The sequence below is a fragment of the Lepisma saccharinum genome, chromosome 6 (genome assembly GCF_977018435.1).
Source record: "Lepisma saccharinum chromosome 6, izLepSacc3.1, whole genome shotgun sequence".
In the NCBI taxonomy this organism is placed as follows: domain Eukaryota; kingdom Metazoa; phylum Arthropoda; class Insecta; order Zygentoma; family Lepismatidae; genus Lepisma; species Lepisma saccharinum.
In genome coordinates this window covers 77,242,244-77,268,743 of record NC_139234.1, presented here as the reverse complement: position 1 = coordinate 77,268,743, position 26,500 = coordinate 77,242,244, and the positions used below count along the sequence as shown (strand labels likewise).

The window sequence follows — 26,500 nt, the reverse complement described above, 5'->3', positions numbered from 1 at the left end:
TATCAGTGATATCTGGATCTTTGTGCTGCTGCCGTCGTTCTTGGCTCTGCAGGAACCGCCTCCATTGCTCTTCATAGACTGGGGTTTCTGGGACCCAATATTTTCTTGGATCTGGGGTGGTGTTTTTTGAGACAAGTTCAAGATTTTTAGATAACACGTTGGGGCTGTTGTTACAATTTGCTGCTGGAGCGTTCTTTCTTTATTGTCAATTGCTAGATATTATAGTGGAACCAGAGGCACAAGAGCCTGCGCTGATCCACGACTCATGTGCATCGTACTCTCGCGTGGAGGGGAGGGGCAGAGTGGATCATGCTCCATGTGGTTTGAATTGAACCCATGGAAGGGAAGGTGCGCGGAGAGTTTTGCCCGAAGGTTCTTTTCCTCGTGGTCGCTCTATAGTTATTTGCATTTAAGAATAAATTCACATCTTCTATCGCCAAGAAAGCAAGATATTAAAGATGCAAATATCAGTCCAGTTACCTACATAAAAGAAAACGCAGACAACATATAGCAAACCATGGAGGAAGGAAAGGGGAGGAGCGCGTTGTTTTGAAGTCAGTGGGCGGAGCTTATGGTCTGCGGCGTAAGATGGCCGTATCTACTTCCACCACCGGCCTGGTCTGGGGAGCATTCTCCTGGCATGCCATAGGGCCATTGACCATTGTACCACAAACTATCGTTCGCCATGTTCTTGTAATATTTAAGTGAAGTAAACCTTGTTTCCTTGCAAATGAAATCTGTTCACCTGTCGGTCTTTGTGAAACGTCTTTGAAATAAGGCTACTTTCTGTAGATATATTTGATGTAGGTACAAGTATTATTTAGGTTATGATGTCGTAGTATTCACGCATGTACTGTCATTTTGTATGTTTGTATGCAACGTTGTTTAACACAAACGCACAAAAAAGGACTCTACAACCGCAAGTTACGAGTTCGCGATTATTTAAAAGTCACTTCAAATCTTCCTTCCTCCATGTTTATAACCAGCTGCCTGCAGTCCCGTATCACTCCTTGCTTTCGTTTTGAAGCCAGTGGGCGGAGCTTATTGACTGCCCAAGATGGCCGCATCTACTTAATCTGACAGAAGAACATCGCATCGCGTACTGCAAGCGCACATAGGCTCTTCTACCAAGCGAGACTGGAGGTGGGTTACAACTGCAAACGTTCGTGCGCGCATAACTATGTATGAATTCGAAATATTACAAAAATAAACTAGAGCTAGCTTTACTTACTTGTGAAATGTTATTCCTTCAGTTTTCCTGTTGATTCTCTTGGTACAAGCCACCAATGCTCCGTAATTCTCATTAAAAAGTACACAAAATTTCTCATGGCGACCACGAATGTTTTGGTCTGACTTCGCTTCGTCCTGTCACGTGACCTGGCTTCAGAAAAATCGCACGGGATTTGCTCCTCCCCTTTCGTACCTCCATGCTTATAACAAATATGATCTACTGTTAACTGTTGGTTTGTCTAGATATGTTTGTTGATGTCCATTGTGCTTGTAACGGGAATAAGTCAAGATATAGTTCCATTATAGCGGGAACCAGGTGGAGTAGTTGAGTAACAACCGATCTACAAAAGTTATGGCCGGTGGGTTAAGACGGAGATATTCCCTTGTCTTATTTTATGATTATGGATGTTGAATAAAGGGACAGTATGAATACAGACAAAAGTCTGAAAAGATCTGGATTAAATACTGAGAGAACCAGCATGGAATCCCCACTAACTAAGAGAAAAATGGGAGATACGAATGGAATTATGGAAGAGGGAAAAAGCAAAGAAAATGAAGATGAAGAGTTGCAAGAAACAAGCAAACTTGGTATGTTCACATTCTATATCAATGAACTGCAATCTGGGATTGCTAGAGAAAAAGTAACAATCCCAACGAAAACACTAATGACGGAGGTAGTTAGCAAAATACTAGCAGCGTACGAGGACTTGAACACTGAAAATGAGGTCCTGCATGCTATTAATGAAGAGTTGAAAGAAGAAACTGCTTTCCCGAAAGAAGAACTTACAGCTAGGAGAAATACGCATAATGAAAGTTTAGGGAGTGATAGTAACACATACGCGGACAAATTAAAACAAATACCCAAAGAAGTACCAAAACCATCTAGACAATCTAGACCGACTTTATTTGTAAAAGCCAAAAATAAAAACCCAAAGGAAATCCAGAAGATTGTTACAAATAACATCCATCCTACTCTGGATAAAGTAGGAATTACAGATATTCGATCAACTAAGGAAACACTAATAATAGAGTTTGCGTCACCAGAGGAACTCCAAACTGTAAAGAATAACCCAATACTACAATCCGAGGGATTAAAAATGGAAATGACAAAAAATAAAAATCCTTCGGTCATTTTATATGACATACCTAGGACTTACAAAGATGAAGAACTATTGGAAGACCTATATCATCTGAACTTGGATGACTTGATGACGGTAGAAGAAATAAAAGCATTTCTCAAAATCAGCTTTTAGACGGGAAGACGTGAGGATTCGTCTGTAAACGTTGTGTTGGAAACGTCTCCCGCAATGAGAAATATATTGGTAAACGAAGATAGACTGTACTTGCCATATAAAGTGATTAGAGTGAAGGACTTTATCTCCATTCCCAAATGTTATAATTGTAACGATATTGGACATGTAAGTAAATACTGCAAAAATGAAAGCACATGCAGAAAATGTGGTGAGCAACATACTGTAGAAAATTGCAAGTCGGCTAATGTTCGTATCTGTATTCCGTGTAAAATTCGGAAAAGAAATTGCAATAATAATGCCTGTCCTACCTATCAGGGTTTATTGGATAGAGTAATTTGAAAAACTAATTATGGATAATGTACAAAAGATTACATCTAGTAACTCCATAAGCCAGGTAAGACTAATACAAAATAATCTGCAAGGGGCTAAAATTGCAATGCAAGAAATTATACAGTATATCTTAAACAATAGTATAGACATTGCTGTGATTCAGGAGCCTTACCATTATAAAGGTAAGTTCCTGGGTCTATCTCAATCCGTCCGTGCATTCACCTGCACTGAGGTACCAAAGGTAGCTAGCTACTCTAGTAATGAATAAGGATATTCAGGTCATGTGGAACAAGACACTTTCAACGTCACATTGTATTGTTCTAGATGTCGAAATGGGCACTGGACATGGACTTTAGTAAATGTATATTGCCAGATTAAGGACCCGATATCACCTTACATACGAATGATGGAGAGAGCAGTTCATGGATTGGTGGGCCGTAAGGCCAATGCAATAATTAGTACAGATGCTAATGCCAAATCTCTCCTTTGGTATAGTGGCGAATTGGATGATAGAGGAAGAGAAATGGAAGACTTCCTTTCAAGTGGAGGATTTTGCGTGGTAAATAAGAAGTCAAATACACCAACCTTTTGTAGTAGTAGTGGTGCCAAGTCAAATATTAATTTTACCTTGGTTTTAACACCATTAAGCCTTGTTTCCATGATTATGAAAAACTAAATATGCTGACCAAGGCAGTAATTTATTTTATTAAAAACATGAACTAAACGTAGAAGGGGAAGAAGGTGTTAGAAAGAGTGGAAAGGACAAGAGAGAAAGAGGAGAGGAGAAGGAAGAAAAATGAAGGAAAAAGAGCGTGAGATAAAAAGTGCAACCACATTCTATATGGAATTAATATGTTTAGCCTTTTAGGTGAAAGTATTGTTGACAAGGGAAAGCCACCTGCTAGAAAGTTCCAGAACAACTTTCTAATAGTCTGGAGGGAGTAATGTTTGGGTATATATATAATGCCCTGTTTTTGTATCTTTTGTACTTGATACAGAGTCTGAAGAAGACCTTGCTATAAGGTTGAAACGTTACGTTTAGTTTATGTTTTTAATAAAATAAATTACTGCCTTGGTCAGCATATTTAGTTTTTCATTACCTTGGTTAATTATGGTGGACGGTCGTTTCTGAATAACTGGTGAGTTAAAGACCTTACCACCAGCGTTCATAATGTTATAGGATGGAACATTAGTCTTGAAAAAGAAAGTTTACAACAGGTACCAAATCATTTTCAAAAAAGGAATTGGAATAAAGTGGAGCAGAGCCAATTAAGATCTAAGGTTACAAGTCTCCTCGCAAGCAAACCTGTCTCTCTCGATAATAATACAGAAAATAATATTCAGGTCATTACATCTGTTTTAAAAACAGCTATAGGCTTTTTTCCGGTACCGTAACATGAAAAAAGGAAACAAACTTGGACAATCTATCTGTTGAAAAGAAGAACCACTACAAGACGGCTAAGGAAATTATTCCAAAAAGCAGTAGATCCCAGACTTAAACAGCAATATTTAGAGAAGTACCGAAAGTCTAAGTGGATTTACGCAGATCTGATTAAACAATACAAAGTCAGGATGTGGGCTCGACTGGTACAAAGTAAAATTACGAAGGACCCATGGGGCATTCCATATAAAGCCGCAACAAGCAAATTAAAAGAGATCTTCACTCCTACCACATTGAAAAAGATGGAAAACTCCTATACAACTACTTGGGAGGACACAATCTCATATTTAATGGAGGTGCTGTTACCATCCGATAGCGAATTGGAGGACTCTTAAATACATCAAAATGTAAGACAACAATCACGGGAGCCCTATGAGAATGACACACTGGTTTATCCATTTGCCAAGGAAGAAATTATCTTAATAATAGATCGATTGAAGTGCAAGAAAGCTCCTGGACCTGATGGCATCACTAATGAGGTCATTAAGATATTAAGAAATGAAATGTTGGAGTGCTTGCAAGTGGTGTACAATCAGAGCTTAGCTCTTGGTAGGTTCCCAAGGGAATGGAAACATTCAAATCTTACTATACTTCTTAAAGATAAGAAAAGAGATCCTGAGGAACCAAAATCGTATAGGCCGATATGCTTATTAAATGGTTTTGGTAAGATACTCGAGAAACTTATAGTATCAAGACTTAATGAAAGAAGACTATTAACCAAACATTCAGGAAAACAGTTTGGTTTCATTCATGGAAGATCAGCTGAGGATGCACTTAACTATGTTATGAATTTCGTCCATCAAAATCAACACAAATATGTACTGGCCATTACTCTAGATATATGTGGAGCTTTCGATAAAGTGTGGTGGCCATACATCCTGTAAGTACTGAGGGACAAATATATACCAGGACCTCTCTATAATCTGATAAAGGATTATTTAGGCAATAGAAGCGTACAATATAAAGGATCACAAAAGGTAGTAACAAAGGATGTGAACAAGGGTTGTCCGCAGGGCTCATTGTTAGGCCCAACCCTGTGGAACCTTACTTTGGAGCCTCTGCTGATGGAATTACATCAGTCTTGGGAAGTTGCTGATGTGATAGCGTATGCAGACGACATACTTATTCTGATTATCGCCAACAGTAGAACTGAACTGGAAAGAAGAGCTAACCGAACCATAAGTCTGGTAGAAGACTGGACTAAGCCATCAAGAAATGAAAGTTGCGTACCGGACGTACGGGATAGGATGAAACTTTCCTTCTTCAAACCAAGTAGAGGTATGGTCCATTTCATGACGGGTCATGGCCCATATAGGACTTACCTTCGAAGATTTAATCTTAGCTATGATGATCAGTGCTTAACATGTAAGATGAAAGGAACATCGGAACATGCAATAGTCAGCTGTAAAAAGTATTCTGATAGTCTGATACCACGATTAAGGCAGGGTCTAGAGGATGTCACTGGCACTGGCACAGGAAATCCATAGCATCAACAAGACCTTCGGCAGGATTAACAGACTGGCTGGACTAATTTCGTCATTAGAAGAAATGGACTACAAATCAGCATCTCGAGTTAGTTCTGGAAATGAGACTTCAACATTAAGTACCATCCGACAAGTTGGAATAAGAAGAAGTAGCTGAATCAGGCAAAAGAAGTTCCCATCGTCAAAACAGAACACCGAAAAAAATGGACAGTCAAAATAAACCAAGATATTATGAGGAGAGCCCAACCGCCTTGAATCGAAGGAAGTTCTACATAAAATCCTTAAGAGGCAGTGCAAGTTCGAAGAACTAGTGACTTGCAAAGTCGTATAGGTAATTGGCGGAAACTAATTAGCGATTGTGAGGACATTGACGTTCCTGTAAAACGTATTGATAGTGTGGAATTAAGTGTGGTTCTATCAAGATTTGACTATGTATGGAAGCGAAGTGAATAATGGAAATTTTGGAACTGGTATAGTGTGAACTTTGATATGATGAGAATCATTAAGAAGAATGAAGAAGATGACCACAACCTTATGAAATGAAGAAGAAGCCCTTGGAACTTCCTTCTCTTCTGGAGGTCCATTTAATTTGATTCTTTTATGAGGCTCAAAGTCTAAGAACTTATAATTTGGTATGTTCTAATTATTCAATATATATCAAATTTCTCTTTCATTACTTATTCATTATTTATTCTTAATGAAGAAGATAGCCTAAATTCCTTGAAATCAAAATAAGAAGAAACCTTTGGAACGTCCTACTTCTGGAAGACCAGATACTTGCAACTCCTGTTCCTCTGGGAGGCTTAAGGTCTAAGGACCTATATTACTCAATAAATTTACTAGATAATATCATATATTCGAAGTTAGTATTTTATTATATTTATAATTATAAATTTCCTTAAGATTTTCAAGCTTAATATCAGCACCAAACAAATCCTTAACATATACAAGTCAATTTAGAAATTTTGGAAACACTGGTCAAACATATATATGATTTTGTTTGTTATATTTTATATTCATATTCTGTATATACTTTTTTCTTTTATTATATTTATTCCTCAAGTACAATAATCTTAGGAAACACAAACATATATATATATATATATATATATATATATATATATATATATATATATATATATATATATATATATATATATATATATATACACACCTTGGTTTTATTAATAGGCACCAAGGTTTGAAACTTCTCCCTACAAATACTCGAATCCTCATCCATATTCCAATCCTAAACGGGACACTACCGCTCTTAACGAAATAACAGCTATGATAAGCAATCTACGGAAAAGTATACCAAGAGAGAGGGTTGCGTAGTGTGAGTGCGAGAGGAGGCTGGAGGACCTAGTCCCTCAGTGTCCCGATCTTGAATCTACTGTTAACTAATACGATGCATTGTATGTACATATGACCTTACCTTGTACTGTTGATCAGAAATCAGTATTGCGGGCCAAATGGAAGAAGAACACAATCTAATGAGAAATCCATGCAGGTGGACCCGTCTCGCCACATACGAAAAATCACGCAAAAATATCTACTAATGACGAGCTTAAGCGTGTTATATTGAGGCTAGTTAACTACATACTTATTTCTAGGTTTTACACCTAATAAAATAAATTTCAGCTTTCGAATCCCCAGATAATCGCACGCGCACAAACGTTTGCAGTTGCAGCCTACTTCCACCCTATATGCGCTAGCAGCATGCGATGTGATGTTCTTTAAGTTGAGATAGATGCGGCCATCTTACGCAGACCATAAGATCCGCCCACTGACTTCAAGGCCAAAACATTGAATGATACAGGCACTGCAGGGCCCTGTAGCAAACTTTCTTGTCAGAATTAAGGGATGAAAGAACGGTACTTCGACATAGACTACTTGAATAAACTTGTTAATTTGAAGTTAAAGACGCCACTCGTGCCATCTGGCGAGTTTCCCATGAGTTTGAATTATCAAAGACTTGAAGGGGAAACTAAAAGTCGACAGATGGAGCACGCTACGTAAATAATTGAACACAAGTGCGTGCTTTCTGTAGGATTAGTGTTTACCCTTGTGTGGGCGTGAGTATACCCCGAAGGACGGTTCTGGTGGCTGTTGCAAAGTAGGCAGGTTCTCGTTGGCGCCAAATGCGGAGCACAAAATGAACGTTGATGTCAAGAAACACGATTTCATTGCAAAATTCTAAACACCATGCAATTAACATTCTTTAACTTTAATATGGAATAAATTGAAAACTATTCAAGATTTTTTAAAAATGGATTTCACCATTCGATTTGTCAGAAAGTTTCACATGACTTTGATGTGACGCATGCCCCTATTCCTATTTGAAAAAAAATAAGTTGAATCCAATATGGCGGATCCAAGATGGTGGGCATGCACCAAAGATGTAATAGTTTGAGATATTGCATATGGTCCCATTCATGTATAGTGAAATCTGAAGAAATTATATGGGGGTTCAATACCTTTGAATCGCCCTTATAATTGAATATTTAATATCAGAACTCTTTGTCAATGTGAGCCAAGACAGTTGACAGCAAATGGCATCACAGCGACCTATAAGTAATAAATGAAGGTAGACAGAAATATATAATAATAATAATTCGTGACTGGACAGCCCTGGTAGGGCCTTGACCTTTCTCCCGACTGCCAGTCTCCCTCCCACAATCCTACCTAGAGGTGTGTAGTTCTTCAAGCGGTAATGGGGTGACGTGGGGTCAGCACGTCGAACCCGCAGCCGTTATAGGAAATGTTTATGACCGGATTACGCTACTCATTCGTAGCTCCCCAATTTCCTCACGATGGTGGGTTGCCACCGGTCCTATACACAGTCCGAAAACCCAGAGACTGAACCCAGGCGGACTCGAACCCACGCCGACTTGCACGGCCACACGGAGGAGGACAGACATGAATATATTTCGTTCCTGAAATTCCCATAGTAAAAGAAAGAAAACCATAGTTATCATGGTCGTCTATTTGTGCTAGAAAGATAAATTTTTGAAAGGAATTGTCCCTTAACCATTAGATCATGCTTGGTTCATAATTTTGTGATTTTATTGACTTTTTAAACTATACAATTGATATTTTTTTAAAAAAATTATTTAAAATGATTAAGACAATTACATAGTTATTGTAATATTGTAATCTTAATATTTTATAAAACTTTTCATTTTATCTATAATAATTTTAGCCAATAATTCCATTACAATCTTTCTAAAATTAATTATTTTTATCCAGTGTAAATTTTAATTGGGGATTATAACATGAAACTTAATTAGGTACTGGACTAAACTCCATGGTGCAAGAGCCTGCCAGAGGGACTTTTCCATTGGGTGAGAAGTGGTGAGAAGCAGGGTTGTTGAAGGTCCAGGAACCCATAAATTCTAATGGGTTCTATTGGGTTCCACTACAGGACCGGAACCTTTTTCTCGCACAATTTAAATTCGGTCCAAGTTGCGTATTGTTACATTGAAAGAAGGTTCCTGGACCGTAATTAAATTGATGCGGGGAAAAAGGTTCCTGGACCGAATTGAAATTACGTTTGCTGATTTTCTCTCCCAGTCAGGGATTGAATTTATTTACAATTTCTGGACCAGGGTTGACCGATCAAAAGTTGCCTTCTAAAAATGTCCGCGAGTTTTTTTACATTGAAATGCCACACTGAGGTTGTAGAAAACGTAGCGCAGGGAATATATCAAAATGCTGTTGTTCTCTCGTGGGCCAGGTTCAAAAACTCCCTTGTCGAAGAGTTACTGTATATAACGTGGCGCCAATAGGAGCTGTTGATGAGGGAACGTGAGGCTGCTGTGTTTACAGCAGATATCACAACAGGGACGGGCAATGGTGCTATAAACTACAACCAAGTGAAGGACCGCGCGAGAGAGAATGGGGCTACATGGAGAGGAGCAATGTTACTGCAGCGTTTGCGTTTCGCCCATTTCTACCTTGTACCTTAGATTCTCGAGGCAGCCAGCACCTGGATTAGTCTTTCATGCTCACAAGTGGATAATTGTTTATTGTCAGGTCCCTATTCGGTCGAAGTTGCGTATTGTTTAATTTCAATACGGAGCTTGGACTCTATTTAAAGTGATTCGGAAAAAAAGGTTCGTGGACCGTATTTAAATTCATTCAGAAAAAAGGTTCCTTGACCGTATTTAAATTGATCGGGAAAAAGGTTCCTGGACCGAATTGAAATACCTTACAGAGAAAAGGGTTATTTACGGTCCAGAACCCATTTACGCTTGCTGATTCTCTCTCCTGGACCGGAATTGAATTTATTTAAAATTCCTGGACCTTTAACAACCCTGGTGAGAAGTGGTCAGCGCATCGAGTCCCATCGCCGCTGTTTTCTGGCTATCGTGACCGGAGACCGATACATTTTCTTTGCAAGTAGCTCCCCGATTGTCCTCGTGATGCTGGGCCAACACCGACATTTTTAGCCATCCCACCGAAAATTAAACCCTGGACCGCTCGCATCAAAGGCAAGGTCGCTAACAATTTGGCTACTCGGGAACCCTAAAACCTATATACGCGTATGTAATATGTATATGCAGCATAAAATTGGACTATATTAACATTAATGGAATAGTGTTATACAGCGTGGTCACGAATTAAGGGGGCACCTTTTGATCGTCAATAACGTTTAACAATGAGAACATATTTATAATATTGGCAACTTTATTTTCTGAAGATGGTAAGTTAGACATCACAATTACAATTTTATCTTTTTTCCACATAATTATCAATTTAAACTCCATTTAAATCAATGCAAGCTTTGAGACGTAATTGAATTTCCTTCTATGTGTTCGTGGCCTGCAGGATTTTTAACGTCTCAAACACTTCCGGTTGCATCAAATAACTTGTTGATTTTGAGATCGTGTCATTTTTAAATGCTAGAAGTCCACATTCCTGCAGCATTCGTCGCTGAGCTTCAGCTTCACGTTATTGGTAATGGAAAATATACGTCGTATACATTTGACACGCTGCTACTTAGGCGTCTGGGTGCCATTCTAAACACATCCACTTCTTCCGGTTAAATTTTACATACGTGCAGTGTGGTATTTAAGAAATTTCCAGTGAGGGGGAACTTCTAAAACTATCTAGGGACAGCATGAGATAATGGTTTTACGCCATATAACATTTCCACCATGGATAAAATTTATCAAGCTGAGGGGGAGACACAAGTACCCAGAGGGGGGAAATCCCCCATCCCCTCTGCATACGTGTAAAGAAGGGTAAAAAGGAAAGAAAAATACTAGCTCAAAACAAAAGCTACAGTGACAAATTTGTGGCCACCCTGTATAGTAGGGAAGCCCGGGCAATGCGACAGATGGAAAGAAGTCTTAGTGTAATGTTTATAGCACATTTCTAATTCGTTTAAAGAAAAAAAATAAAGTTGCTTTCTTTGAAAAAGAAAGAGTATAAAATGTACATAAAATTCTTCAGAATTGAACAAAAATCCCGCAAATAACCCTTGTCACTTAATAACTTTTTTTCTAAATACTTACGTTTCCTTGAACAGAAAAAGACAGGATAAAAATTATCAAAGTACATTTCTATGCATATAACTGTTAATTTTTGAAGTGTTGAAAATGAGATTAGACTTAATTTGTAAAACGTAACCAGAGACTGTAATTCTCTTACATCAAATACCTTAAATTGAAACAAATTATCCAAATTTAAACAAAGAAATATGGATTTTTTAATAATTATAAGCAGTGACCTAGAGCGTTAAGTGGTTTAACTTTCGATCTACCCACTGATGGTTCCTGGTTCACGTCCTTGCCTGGGTGTTCTTTGTGAATATCCCTTCATCAATTTCACCTATTCATCACTCATCCTCAGCGTCAAAATTAGCTAAAATTGTTAGAAACGCTTCGCCATATATATTTCTTCCCACACATTTCAAAATCATTACAACTATGTTGAAAATACTGTATATCCCTCTCATATTGTTCGCCTCAGGTCCCCGCACCCTTAAATACTAGCATATTTGTCATAAGAATCCAGTTTGCTCCTTGCCTATTCTCATTTTTATGTTTCACCGACTTAATGTTGACAAATTTAGAGGCAAAATCTACATATTACATATAATATTTATAATTTTTGCAGGTTACTGCATTGCATCCCTCAGTGACCCGAAGAGGAAGAATGGGCATATTCCATACAGAGACAGCAAACTGACCAAGTTGTTGGCCGACAGCCTGGCAGGAAATGGTGTTACGCTTATGGTAAGTGTTGTTGTGGAATATTTAGTGTGCGTGTGTGTGTGTGTTTTGCCAACAAACTTTCACAGCGTGTACAGGACACAAAGACAAACAATTTACTTCGTTTCGATGCTACAAACCCTCAAAAAACTGCATTTTCTGTCCTGTAAATATGCAACCATGCAGAATGAATTCAAGGTTGCTACTGGCATTTATTTTTTATGTTAGAAAACGGCCTAGGCCCTTCAAGGGCTGTCGAGCCACGGGTTATTTTTTATTTTTACAGAAAACGGCAATTTTTTTAGTACACATCTGACAGACTGTGTGTCTAGTCATAGCAATGGGTGACCTATGCAATGCGAAAACTTCTTTAAAAAACATCTGCAACCCTTATCTAATGTGAAAACATAAAATAGGGACTGTACCATTATGCATGATTTAAGGAGTAGGGGTTAAACCAAGTGACTTTACTCTGCTTGTACCTCTGCTGGCATGATACTGTCTCCGTAGCATATTACCGCTTCTAGTACGACGTCCGACAAAGAAATAAAAACTGGCAACAATGAATCTCTGTCGCATATCTGAATAGCAAATGCCATTTTTTTTTTCGAGCACTCGTGGCGTCGAAACGGAGACAACAAAAGTTCATTGTTTTGATGCCCTCTGCACGTTGTGAAAGTTTGTTGGTGCTGCACGGTGTCACCCTGTGTGGAATACACTATGTAGTAAAAAGTCTCCGGGGGTTAAAGGGTGACTATTAGCGAAGACACTCAAATATTAACTTCCCTTTCACGTGATACACCTTGGACTGCATTTGGCAGACTAGCGAGTCTCCGGCGTCTGGACTCACGTCCAGTATAATCCTCCGTGGGGCTCGTGTTGTGTGTTGTCCTTGAGTGTTTGTGATTGTCCTCTCATCCATTTCATCTTATTACATTTCATGTAACAAAAGTTTAGGGATGATGGGGAGGGAGACAAAAGCATCAACACGAGATAACGAAGTCCAGTCCGAAAACGCCCCACTCAAGAGTTATAAATCAAAACCGTAGTTGAAAGATAGAAAGTTCTATGGATGTGTTATAGGGGATGTGTTACAATATGCTAGTATATAAATTATGTCTGAATATGAAAACACTCATGTAAACTTCGCAGACAAAACAAAGCTACTGAGATGTTGAATTTTAACACCGAAGAAAGAGAACATGACAACATGAAGTATTGAATATTTTCACAGAGGTCCACCCATTTTTCTTTCACTAAAATTCAAGAATCCATTTTGGCATTGAATCACCGCTTCCTTTGTTATTTAAATATGTGCAGTTATATATTAATTATAATAATTTCATAAATGACCATCAATAATAAAAAAACAATAATTGGACGTGTGTCACACATACATTTTATCATTGAGCAAACTTTCAGCATAGTAATTATAATAATTACAAAAATTACCATAATTACCAACTAACTGTACACTGTTACTGGTATGATACTAGTGGTTGAACACCAGTGGCGTAGCGTGATTCTATGAAAGGTGTAAGGCTTCCTTAGATAAACCTGATCTGAATATTGGATAAAGAAAACCCAAAGATATTTTAACTAAATAGAATCTATTTGAATGTAAGTCATGCATGGGCTTACTCACTTTCAAACACAAAATGCACACACTCTATGTTAACAATAATAGCATATGTATGTATTACTTAATGAAAATTCTCATTTATACTGTAACTCGATCCAACGATCCTTTAGTCTGAACACTTCAATCACGTCGTCGTAGAATCGTGAGTTCCTGGTCAATTTCTTTAGCAGCTCCTTTTCAATGGATATCAGTCCCAAGTCAGATTTCCTTGCCTGAGTCTGTTTGCTGCGTTGAAATGTATGAATCCTCTACAGTGCAGAAAACTACTTTTCCACCGACGAGCTTGAGGCAGGAACAGTGAGGAGGAATTCTGTTAGTTTGTACACTTGTTCAACAGCTTCATTCAAATGGGTAGTACGCAAGTACTCATGAAGTTCAAACACACTCTTTACTCGATATTCGGCTTCAGAATAAATTACCTGTAGCTCAACTTTCAACTGGTAGCAATTGACAAATTTCGCATACAGCTTAGTTAAGCACACAAACTCTTCTTCTGGAAAGGCCATGTCATATTTTTATTCGTATTATTCTTTTTCTTTCACTAAAAAGCCATTTGTGGGAAATGAGTAGGATACAATTTGCAAATTCAAATGCATTCGAGAATATTACTCATTATCATGGTTACGATATTTGCGCACATTTTGAAAAGCATATCAAGCAACTTAGTCAAAGGAAAAGGTAAAACAAATCTGTAAATCATAACGCTAAGTATTACGCGTATGCTTTTAACATTACGGGCAACTGGTATGCACGAACCTAACTTTGCGCGCGCTGCCGGATCTAGGATTGCCAGACATTCCTCTTTTATCTTTAACTTCGCTGCTTCTAATGAAGGTAATATCAAACATTAAACCATCTCTTTGTGAACTTAATAGTTAGTTTACACATTTAAAATGACACCCGTTTTGTTAGCTACACCTCCCGTCAAGCATTGTTGAAACAACAGGGGAGTCGATTTTCTTGGTTCTCTTCCGACCGTGGCAAACAGACGCAGCGGGGACGTAAATCTCGCCAGTTAGCACCCACTGGTAATGCGCCTTACAGTGCCTGAAAATCGGGGCGCCCTGTCATTGGTTGAGAAGATACTAAGTAAGCAAACACACCCGCCATGGGCGAGTCCAAATCATTTCTTCCATTCACCCACACGTAAGTCCTCTCAAGAAGCCTTACAGAGAAACAACTCGAATCAAAACAAGTCCTCAATTGTTTCGTTAAAAGTTCTACTTGCAGTCTGTTATTTCTATGTGTGTTCAAGTGATAAATACGGGAATGAAATACGTTTTCTTCAATAATTTCAACTTGTAAGGTGGACTTACAAGCCTTACGTGTTGAACACACATCCCAAGAGGGAGGCCAATCACGTCATTTTTACCTCCTATGCATGTTACCTGATGATATGGTGAAATTGATGAAGGGACACTCACAAACAACATCCATACCCAGGTGGGGATTAGAACCCGGAACCAGTTTTCTGTTAAGTAGACCTTGTGGCCAGATAGGCTAATCGGGACTGGATCTGCAGTTCAAAATGGTGAACGAAACACTGCAATGTTCCTTCGCCGGAACCCCTTGATTACGAGATGATGTCAGAAATGACTTTACACAAAATTAACTTGATTATGCAACTTCTTCAAACGTATTAAGCAGATTTATATCTGACTATTTATAGGTAAGCCGAACTAATATATACACGTCAATCAGAAATAACATTGTTAAGACATTTGTGTGCGTGTATATATGTGTGTATTTCGGATTTAGGGTTTGGAACTGGAAGAAACTTCCTGTAAACTAAAAAGACTTAATTCTCTCAAAGCCACTGTCACCGATTGAGAAAACTTTAAACTTCCCGTTCTTTATACTTTCCCGACATTAACACGAAACATTGGAAGACATCCCAATTATCTTGCACAGAGAAGGAGCAATTCCATGGATATTATTGATTGTTGATGTTTTAAAAATCGATAAAGAGTTTCCATGGAAGTAGTGCAGCGAAAAAATCAATTAGCACTATACGCATATTTTGCGATTAGCAAGAAAAAGAATAGATATTCACGATCGAAAGAGAAAGTTAGTGAAGCTATGGACAACAGGTCAAGTGATGAGCAATCTCTGCCAAGTATCGAAGAGAGCGAGATGGATAGAAGCATAAGTGATGAAGCTGGGCCAGCAATGGAGACCGAACCTTCTGGAGCAATGGAGACCGAACCTTCTGGAGCAATTGAGACCGAACCTTCTGGAGCAATTGAGACCGAACCTTCTGGAGCAATTGAAACCGAACCTTCCGAAGCAATGGAGACCGAACCTTCTGGAGCAATTGAAACCGAACCTTCCGAAGCAATGGAGACCGAACCTTCTGAAGCAATTGAGACCGAACCTTCTCAAGCAATTGAGACCGAATCTTCGGAAGCAATTGAGACCGAATCTTCGGAAGCAATTGAGACCGAACCTTCTGAATCAATTGAGACCGAACCTTCTGAATCAATTGAGACCGAACCTTCTGAATCAATTGAGACCGAACCTTCTGGAGCAATTGGGACCGAACCTTCTGAATCAATTGAGACCGAACCTTCTGGAGCAATTGAGACCGAACCTTCTGAATCAATTGAGACCGAACCTTCTGGAGCAATTGAGACCGAATCTTCCGAAGCAGTTGAGACCGAATCTTCCGAAGCAGTTGAGACCGAATCTTCCGAAGCAATTGAGACTGAACCTTCTGGAGCAATTGAGATTGAACCTTCTGGAGCAATTGAGACTGAATCTTCCGAAGCAATTGAGACCGAACCTTCTGAATCAATTGAGACCGAACCTTCTGAAAGCCCACTGAGAAAATCCAAATCGAAATTGATTCCCCTCAAGAGATGCCGACAGAGAATCCCGAGTCTCCATGTTGAAGATGACGAAGATGAAGTAGACGTTCCTCCCAGAGTGGTGACGTTTGCAGACGTCGTCGAGCAGTACTCAATCAGCGATGACTCACGGTCAATAATCTCCGAGCTTCGAGTCCGACTGGAGACCAGAAGCATCAAGTTGATGGAACCCGACGCACATCCCGGAGAGGCCAAGAAGTACTTGAAACGAATGGAGATGTTCTTCTACCACCTTATCCCATGTATCGGCATCGGAGGCGTCTTCAGATTCCCCTACATGTGCTACATTCATCGAGGGGGAGCCTTCCTCGTCCCGTATCTGCTTATGATCCTTCTTTGCGGAATACCCATGTTCCACTTGGAGACAGTTGTTGGGCAGTTCACAAACAGCGGATACATCAAAATGTTCGGTGCGGCTCCCATAATGAATGGAGCTGGATATGCAACAGTGATCCTCAATGTTTTCCTGTGTGCGTACGCAAGCGTCATCGGCAGTTATTGTCTTTTCTTCATGGTCTATCCCGTGAGCCAACTTATCGACTGGAGTGCGTGCCAGTACTCTTGGAATGATGGAAACTGTACCGAGGTGAGAAATAGTGGCTTGGCAAGCTTATCGGTGGCTCTGCAGAGTCCGTCGGAACAGTACCTCAACAAATTCGCCCTCAGAACATCGGCCAGTATTGATCAGCCTGGAGGACTCGTGTGGGAGCTGTTGACGTTCCATCTCTTGTTGTACGCTCTGATCATTGCTTGTTGCTCCTTCGGCTGGAAAAGAATTCGAATAAGTTTCTATTGTCTGCTGCCGCTTGGATACGTAGCCATGGTAGTGATGATACTCCGTGCAGTCACTCTCCCTGGAGCAACGAACGGGCTTATAGCGTACTTGGTGCCTGACATGAACGAATTTCTTAACGTCAAAACATGGGTGGACGCTGCAGTGCAAGCACTTTTCACCGTCGGTGCAGGACTAGGGATGGCTGTTCATCGAGCACGGTTCAACTACGTGAACAACGACTGTTCGTGGGAAGTGTTCTGCGTTCCTGCTCTAAGCACGGTGGTCAGCATCCTCTTTGGACTCATCCTATTTTGTGGTTTGGGATATTTGCAGGCGCAGACAGGTATTCCCATGTTCTCTTTGGCAAAGGACGGACCAGCAGCTATGTTCTCAATATATCCTGCAATGATAGCCACCTTCCCCTTTCCCCAGTTATGGAACGTGATCCTTTTCCTCTCTCTTGGCTTCATTACGCTCTCTTGGATAGTAATACAGCTGGACGCCTTGCAGTGGAGTTTGTTCGACATCTACCCTGTACTGAAGAAGGAAAGAAACTTTCGCATCATAGTGACAACATTCTTACTGCTCATAGGCTCCGCACTGTGCCTTCGAGAGAATGGTATCTATTGGATGAAACTTCTCGATATCCACGCAACGCTAACGATGGTCATTATTTGCCTCATGGAACTGCTTGCTTTTGTATTCATATTCGGCATGAAAAACTACGCAAAACTTCTTGATTTTGTTTACGGTGCAAAGACTATTAATGTATTGTGGTGGTTGTGTTGGATTTTCGTGACTCCCGTAACACTACTCGCTGTCGTTTGTGCCTTCGTGATCTACAACGAAAGGATTTCGTACGGGACAGAACCGTTCCCCCTTTGGACTGTAATAGCAGGGTGGATCATAACGTTCCTACCAGCAATGTTTATACCAGGGTACGTTATATTGAAGGTATTAACCACGGAAGGAAATCTAGTAGAAAAGTTACGAAATCTAGTCCGTGCATCTGCTCACTTCGAACCAGACAATGAAGCGGATGCGAATCGCTGGCTCGACTTCTGCAGACTCTATTCGCCCAGCAACAGCTTTGCGGATCGCGTATTATCGTTATTCTCACGGCGTTCACGTGATGTTGACGTTGAAAGTGGAGAAGCGACTGTATAATTTCCTTTCATGTAGTTTACATATATAATTTCTAACAATGTATTCAAAATTTTAAAAATACAAATACGAAATGAACTTGTGTGAGTGAAAAGTAATTTTCCATGCAAATTTAACATGAAGATGTTCAAACTTCACATTGTAATCCATATTAAGGTTTACCTCTTCTGTAGACGCTCCTAACAATAGTAATGGTAATTCAATATGAGCCGTGGAAGCATCTTTCTCTGTTCGTAGTTTCGTCTGTTCCAGAAAAACGTTTCTAAAAACTGCTTTAAAAAATACTATATCTTTCAAATAACCATAAAATTCTGAAGAAATAAAAACAGCAAATCCGTGTGTGCTATTCTAAAAATAGAACTTCTCATCTCTTCCGTATTACATGTCAGCATATTTGAATTTTAATTTCAAATTATTACTATATATAAACAGTGCAGGATCTACAAATATTGGGCCCTCCTGCAAAATATTTCTAACGGCCCCAGGCCCGTAGCCAGAATTTTATTTCGGGGAGGGCAGCAGCCGACATCTAAAGAGAAAAAAATTGTGGCGGGGTAGAATTCCTGAGGATGAATTTCTCAGTACATTACAACTTATTATACAAGATGTTTAATCGAAGTAAAATTAATTACCACTATGCAGTGTTTAAATTATATATTTGTAGGATTTCGGGTGGGGCTTCAGCCCCCGAGCCCTCCCCTGGCTAAGTGCCTGAACGGCCCGCTCTATATGAACGCGCTTGGGAAAGAAAATGTCGAAGGTTTTGCTATTATTCAGTTTCTTCATTGTATGTGTGTAGAGATTTCATTTTAGTTCATCAACTTCGTTTTTCTTCACTTCTCGCTAATCGTAACGTAACGAGAATGAGTGGTGATACAATGAAATTGATGAAGGGATACTCACAACGAACCTCTCCGCCACCAAGGTCGACATACTTCTGGAAAGTTAGGTAGAATTGAATTCAAGTTTTCCCAAATCAAATACACATGAAACTTTCGACAAAAGGCTGTTTAGATGCAACAATTGAACTGGGAATGATGGGTCGACATCTGTTTCAGATCATTTCTGTAATTTGCTGTGCTTTTGCTTTCAGTGCGGCATGCGTTGGGTTGGTTCTGTAGTGGTAAGGAAATTAGGTTTGATGTCTTCCAAAGTAAATACCAATTTTGATCTATTTACGGAGACTCCACGATGACGTAATTGTAGCGTTGTCGCCTTGTAATCAAGGGGTCCCGGGTTCGATGGCCACAGAGTGGTTCAGATCCCACTTAAAACTGTAGGTCTAGTTCCGATTAGCCTTATCTAATATATACAAATGGATGTGTGTGTGTTTGTTCCAGCATAACTCTCGAACGCTTGGAGCGATTTCAACCAAACTTAGAACACGTATCACTTGCAATCTCGAAAGAAATACTGTTGGGATAAGACACCCCTGGCACCCCTAGGGGTGTGGGTGGGAGGGGGTGACATGCAAAAATAATCGAAAACGACCGATATTAGTGTGGGATCCATAGTTTTCCTGGTCGCTAAGATGAATAGTGACACTGGAAATGCCGTTCAACTCCAACACACCCCAGCAGCCCTAGGGGTGGGGGTATGAAGAGGGTGACATGTAAAAATAATAAAAAACGACCTATATTAGTGCGCAATCTATAGTTTTCGGGGTCACTAAGATGAATAGTGACGCTCACAATGCCGTTCAACTCCAAGACACCCCTGGCACCACTAGGGGTGGGGGTGGGAAGGGGTGACATATAAAACGACCGATATTAGTGTGGAATCCATAGTTTTCGGGGTCGCTAAGATGAATAGTGACACTCCCAATGCCGTTCAACTCCAAGTTCATTTTGGACAATAGTTAGAATTCATTATTTTCCTGTCTAATAGAAGATTGGTAGAAATAAATACCTGGGTAACGCAGGGTAATCATCTAGTTGTACATAAAATGGACTTAAAACACCACTTCGTCCCAGTGGCGGCTCGTGGTGAACCAAAGTGGAGGGGCGATAGCTCACAAATTTGCTCTACTTGTGATGTGAGTTTAATTGATTAATTTCGTATATAACAGCCAACATGATAAGAAATTGATATATTCGTCTTTACCGAATATCATGTTTTGCACGTTTGCACATATTATGATAAATTAATAATTATTTAACACTAATGCGAAGATTACGAAAGATGGAAGAAGAAATAGAGTTCTAACAGATTTAGTTGTTCGTTTTTTAACTTAACAGAGGGGAAAGTTGATAAGCACAATGACGAATATTTACGTGCATTGAACGTGAAAATTACTAGTAAACATGTTACACAAAAAACATTTCCTGTCCAACATGACTAATTGATATATGAAATAAGGCAGCAAAGTAATCTCACTGGAAAGGTAATATCTGCGTTACCAGAAGCTCAAGTTCTACAGTAAAAACTTCAAACTTACCAGAAATCTTCTTCAGACATGCTTGTTCTAGATTCAAATTCGGTCTAGGCCAGCCTAGGTTTTTATGTTTATTTTATTCATCCAGACTTCTGGTAGAAAAACTTCGCACCAACAAGTTCTCCACATAGCTCATCGCAACAAACGCACAACTACAGCACACTACCGAAAAAGCTTCACTTTTCCATGGAAAACGAAGAAACAACAAGCAAAGAGAATCAAGTATTCTCTTTGCAACAAGTGTCAATGCTATCGTCTTCCCATGCAGTCATTTTATTGCCTCGGGGTTGCCAGACAATTTTGCCAAATTTTCAGAAATTCGTAGTACACAGGTTCCTGTAGCGGCTCTTGGTGAGTTTAGATGACTAGTTTCTAATTTATTTAACAGCCGGCTCGAAAAGAAATTGTGAAACTTTGTCACACTATCAGGGTTTTTTCAAAACGTGCTAATCAAAACATGTAATTAAATCTAATTTTGTGAGTAACACGAAGCTGTAGCCGACCTCCGTGGCTAGCATACAGCATTGCAAAGCCATGGATCCTGGGTTCGAATCCCGGCCTGGACATGGGTGTTCTTTGTGAGTTCCCTTCCATCATTTAATTATCACTTATCCTCATCGTCGTGATTACCGAAAAGTAGCAGAAAGCGACGGTAAATAACAAATATCAAGCACCTGTCTGTACTTTTTTTCAGTTACCGATATTTTCTTTCCTCATTGGAAATTGCATTATTTATTGCTCTATGGAATACAGAATGATTTCTTTCGACGGTTGGTAATTTTCCTTCTTGTGTTAACTTCATTGCTTCTGGCAACTCTTCATTGTTTACCGTTCTCCGGAGAGAGGGTCAGTTTCGCCTAGGGGGTTGGTTTCGGACGAATAACCCTCCGTCCTCCCAGCCACAGATCCCGCGCGTGTTATTCCGCCAGTTCCCTCGCCTCTTACCCCTCGCGGCCGCGCCTGAGAATGCCCTACATCTCGTAAGGTGGGAGGACGGTGCCCCGCCACATTTCTCTCCAAGTTCCGTATTCCCCCGCACGGTGGCGTGCAAAGTTCGCAATTGTTGCGGAAGAATGAATACGGAACCGACTAACCAACGATCTAAAAGCAATGGAATATTTGCAATTCAGACAATGTAAAAGCTAACATATAAATGTCAATGTAATGTTTGTTCACTTGTGGTTACACACGGCAGTGCGGCGTCCGTATCGTCCTTATGAGCGACCGCCCATGCATTTCATCCTCATCTTCGTGATTAGTCAAAACTGGCGGTAAAGCTAAATAAATCAATCCATCAAAAGTAACCGGACATCCCTCTGCTCCAAGTGAACTTCCCCAGTATGACGTCAACGCACGTGACTAACGCTATATAAGTGAAGGCACAAACGCCGAGCTTGCATTCTCATCTTTCGAATCCACGTACGTGCACTGCAGAAATGACAGGCACGAGGCCGTAGTACTTCGCTTGATCAGCCCAGCAGAGGTAGAGAGGAGACACGCTCGATCCTGGTAATCCCCGACCATGGACAAGGGGAAACCAAAGAAGAGAGTGCTCAAGAAACGACATACAATAGAAGAAGAAGATGAGAACTCTACCAGCAGCGAGTACGACAGCGACCGTCAGCCCGAGTCGCAGCCAAGCAATTCGTCACGAGGCAACAAGCCGGTTTCCTCAAAACCAACTACGACACGCAGGCCACCCTGCATATCTATTTTCAGCACGACTGGTAAGGAACTCTCCTACCTAATTTCGAAAGTTGTAAATAAACGCGCCAGATTCACCTTTAAAAGAGGGTGTTGCAGAGTTATAACGGACGACCAACGGGATTTCTCAATGGTTTGTGAATTCCTGAACAGCAGAAAGATTGGATATGCCTACGGCTCTTCAGCAGCTGCAAAATTAAAGGTTATCCTTCGACACCTCCCGGACGATTTGACCCCCGAGGAAGTCGCCTCATTCTTGACCAGGGTACATGGATTTACCGTCCACAGTTCCAGTCGCCTCCAAGCTCCATCTAGACGCTCCTTACCAGCTACTGATGTGGACCACGTCATCCCTGGTCCCACTCCGTCCAGACGCCCATTACCTCTGATAATGGTCGTCTTACCGAATGTTCCGAAGTCGTATGAGATCTACAAGCTACATGAATTGGGAGAATATTCGCTGAGGGTTGAAAAATATCGCTCTACACAAATACTCCAATGCCACGCGTGCCAGAGGGTCGGGCACGGTCAGCGGCATTGCTTCGCTCCGCCCCGCTGTGTTAAGTGCGCGGGGCTCATCGCTTTGCTGACTGCCCGGAAAAAGACCGGGCCACACTACCAAGATGCGTGAACTGCAATCAACAGCACTACGCCAGCTATAGAGGCTGCCCGCTCTTCAAAAAGATAAAAGCAGAGAGGAAAACCCAATCTGACCACCGACGCCGAGCTCCAACCCGGCCACTTCGGCAGGAAGTTCCAGTGACGTCATTCGCCACGGCTCCAAGACCAGCACCACTGCAGAGACCGGCCAATCAGCGGCCGCCACCAAGCAGGAGAGGCCCCAGCACTCCGGCACCTCGACCGGCTACCAGCCCAGCAGCTACCACAACTTCGACCAGTCCTCAAGAGACCCTCCTGGACTTGCTTCAAAAACTCGCACAACCCGACATCTTAACAGGGCTGATTACCCTACTCCAAGGTTTGCTCCAGATTCGGCAGGCGCCGGATCGTTCGACTCGGCATCGGGTACTTACCAACCTCGTCGACACTCTGGTGGCATAAGGTACCACGTATTGTCCTGTGCCGTCCTTTTGTGTATATGTTTGGGTAAATTTTGTGGAACACTGTATGACCGTACCTCTAGCGACAGTTGCAGAGGGAAATGTATTTGTAGATAGTAAAACCACTATTATTGTTAATAAATCGATATTAGATACCTGTTAATGAGTAATAAAGTACAAGATGCAGGTCACAAAAGATGACGTCCTGACCACGCTTGGTCATTAAAAAAAAAAAAAAAAGCCGAGCTTGCCTCGAATTGGTGCCTTCCCGGAGATGAGGACTGCTCGAAAAGGTTTATTTAAGTGCAAGAACACTCTAGACGCCTTTGCCGTCACAATGAATAAACGGAGAGAGTTAAGTGCTTTCGGGGCCCATAAATTCAGACATTTCATCAGAGATACAAGGGACAGTGAAATGAAAGGCTTAATTTGTTTTCGTTTTTTTATCTACTAGATTTCTGCATGTAGAATTGCACACGTTTGCTGCATTTTAGTATATATCCATTTCTGATGCACATATATTTTCAAATCTTGAGTTAGTGCCTGTCCTATATCAGGAAGAAGAATCTTTGCAGTCACTTATGACCCATTGCGAAGTTCTTTCCACCCATCTGCCTGCGAACTGAATCCATTGTCGTACTTTTCCCTCCATTCGTAAACTCGCTGGCGTGGTAATTATGCATAGAGATATTGAATTTTCATTTGACAGCGAATTTATATAAGGTTTAGGCTTTCAGAGGACAAGAAACAACTTTTTCCATTTTTTCCATCTTTAAGCATGGTCCTTTACGTTTCAATTTATTCTATACAGGAAGTTCCAGATATTATAGGTATTTTCTACTGTTACGGCGACCGACCCTAATGCTGGCAAGGGAAGTGAGGAGCGGAGAAGCGACGAATCCAGCACGATAAGAAACTCAGCAGCCAGGAGAACGAGGTTCACGCAGTACTTTTTCCCGCCGCGTCGGAACTCTCGGAGCCACCATTGTTGTCTGCTTGGTCTGCGGCGTAATCCCCGCTCCCCACTCCCCTTTCCAGAACTAGGACCGGTCGCCGTAAGAGTAGAAAAGACCTATAGTTACTGAGACAAGTGGGAGGGATTTTTTTTTCACAACACTAATTTCGGGGGAGAAGAAATATGAACATAGTTTTGCAGGATGTTTTGGAAGTTTCGTCACTGATGATTTACTAATCTACGGTTTGTAACGCCTGGGGGATTTGAAAATAGCGGTTATATGGTGCGAGGAAAGGGGGCAATTTGTTGACATATAATCTTGGTTAGCAACACTAGAAGTCCAGAATTGATAGAGAGAGAGGGAGGGAGGGGAGGAAAGAAGGTAAATGATGGATGAGCGATGAAGAGTAAAAGAAGACAATGAGAAATCAGGGGTGAAAACATGCAAAAATAAATGATAAAGAGTAGATGGAGTGAACCAGAAACTAAGATTGGGAAAAAAGGAATAACTAGAATCAGGATAAAGAAAAAAAAAGGAAGAAGAAAGGAATTGGCAGCAGTTCCTTATTCTAGGGAGATAACCTCCCCTGCGAGCGCTGTTGGCCCTGGCCCATTTTCTCCTTCCATTCCAAGGTATAGGTTTATAGCATACAGAGGAGTTAGCCAGCAGATGTACTCTTAGACCGCGCATGCGCAATGTGCACAACTTTTTAGATGACCCTCGTACAATGGTAAATATTATCACGTTTGTCAATTATATTGCGTTTCTTTTCAGATTGCCTGCATATCCCCTGCAAAGTCAAATGTAAGCGAGACGCTAAACACACTAAGATATGCTGCTCGTGCTAAGAAGATTAGGACGAAACCAATCGTTGTTATGGTAAGTATTCTCACAAGATGGCACTAGCATATACATTATCACAGTTATGATATTACACTTTTTACAGACAATTGCAACGCATTCAACGTTATTGACAAGTACGAAAGAGTAACCATTCACAATAGATTGAAATAGCTATCACAGAGTATGAATATCTGGGAATTATAATCAACCACTTACATGTTATCTTACCCAGATTTGCTTTATATATAATGTACGTAGATCTCATTTGGTTGGTTAAGTATCTTACCATGAGAACCATGACCTATTTTGAATTCGAAAATTCCCTATGCTAGAATGACCTATAGGTTTTGTACAGCTATTAAAATGTTTCAAAATAGCGAATTAAAAAAATGCTATTACAGGAAGCTAGTGATGGGTCATGGCAGTTCCTTTTCGGGAAGCAGTTCACCGGAGCTCGCTCACCGAAAGGAAGCGTTCACCGGAAGTCATTCAAAGGAACTACGAAGCCACGGAGCATGCTCTCGGACGAGGCAGTTCCTTTCAGAAAGGCAGTTCACTGGAGCTTGCTCGTTGAAGGCGTCGTTCACAGGAGGATCTACCATACCAACACAGCTCGAAGTTGGTTTCGTTGGGCGGAGGAGGGGATGTGGGAGACTGCTTCTGGAGTGGGTGAAAAGAATTAGAGGGGAGGAATCTGCCTTCGCGCACATATTAAACAGCTATAGGAAACAATATATCGACTGACCGACCGAGGTTCGGGAGCTGGTTTCAGGGTGGAGGTGAATGAAAATACATTTTAATGGATAATTGAACTTAAGCGGACAAAAAGTCCTCGTCGGAAAGGAAATGTTGGACAAATTATATTCTCCCCTCTTCCGTTCCAAAAATGAATTCCTACCCCTTGTTGTCGCAGTGCATTACAGCGCCTGGTGATAGACGAGGAAAAATAATTGTAAATAATTTAAACATGGACGTCCGCTGTATTTTTTTCAGGGAAGGGTAAACGAGATATTTTTCCAAGGTGTCAAACGAGGCATATTTTCTTCCAAAATAGTATAATCTCCTAAAAAAACAACTTCAGTGTGAAGTTAGCATGCA

At 40.6% G+C, this 26,500-nt stretch overlaps 1 protein-coding gene across 2 annotated transcripts in view; it reads left to right on the top strand.

The window, feature by feature from the left end:
- Positions 1-26,500, top strand: part of LOC145989466 (kinesin-like protein KIF12) — a 314,209-nt gene that overhangs the window by 261,366 nt on the left and 26,343 nt on the right. For both annotated transcript variants that reach the window (XM_083124813.1, XM_083124814.1), the window contains exons 9-10: positions 11,862-11,980; positions 25,334-25,438. In XM_083124813.1, the coding sequence (XP_082980939.1) occupies positions 11,862-11,980; positions 25,334-25,438 (224 nt within the window). The remainder of the gene's footprint in view (positions 1-11,861; positions 11,981-25,333; positions 25,439-26,500) is intronic.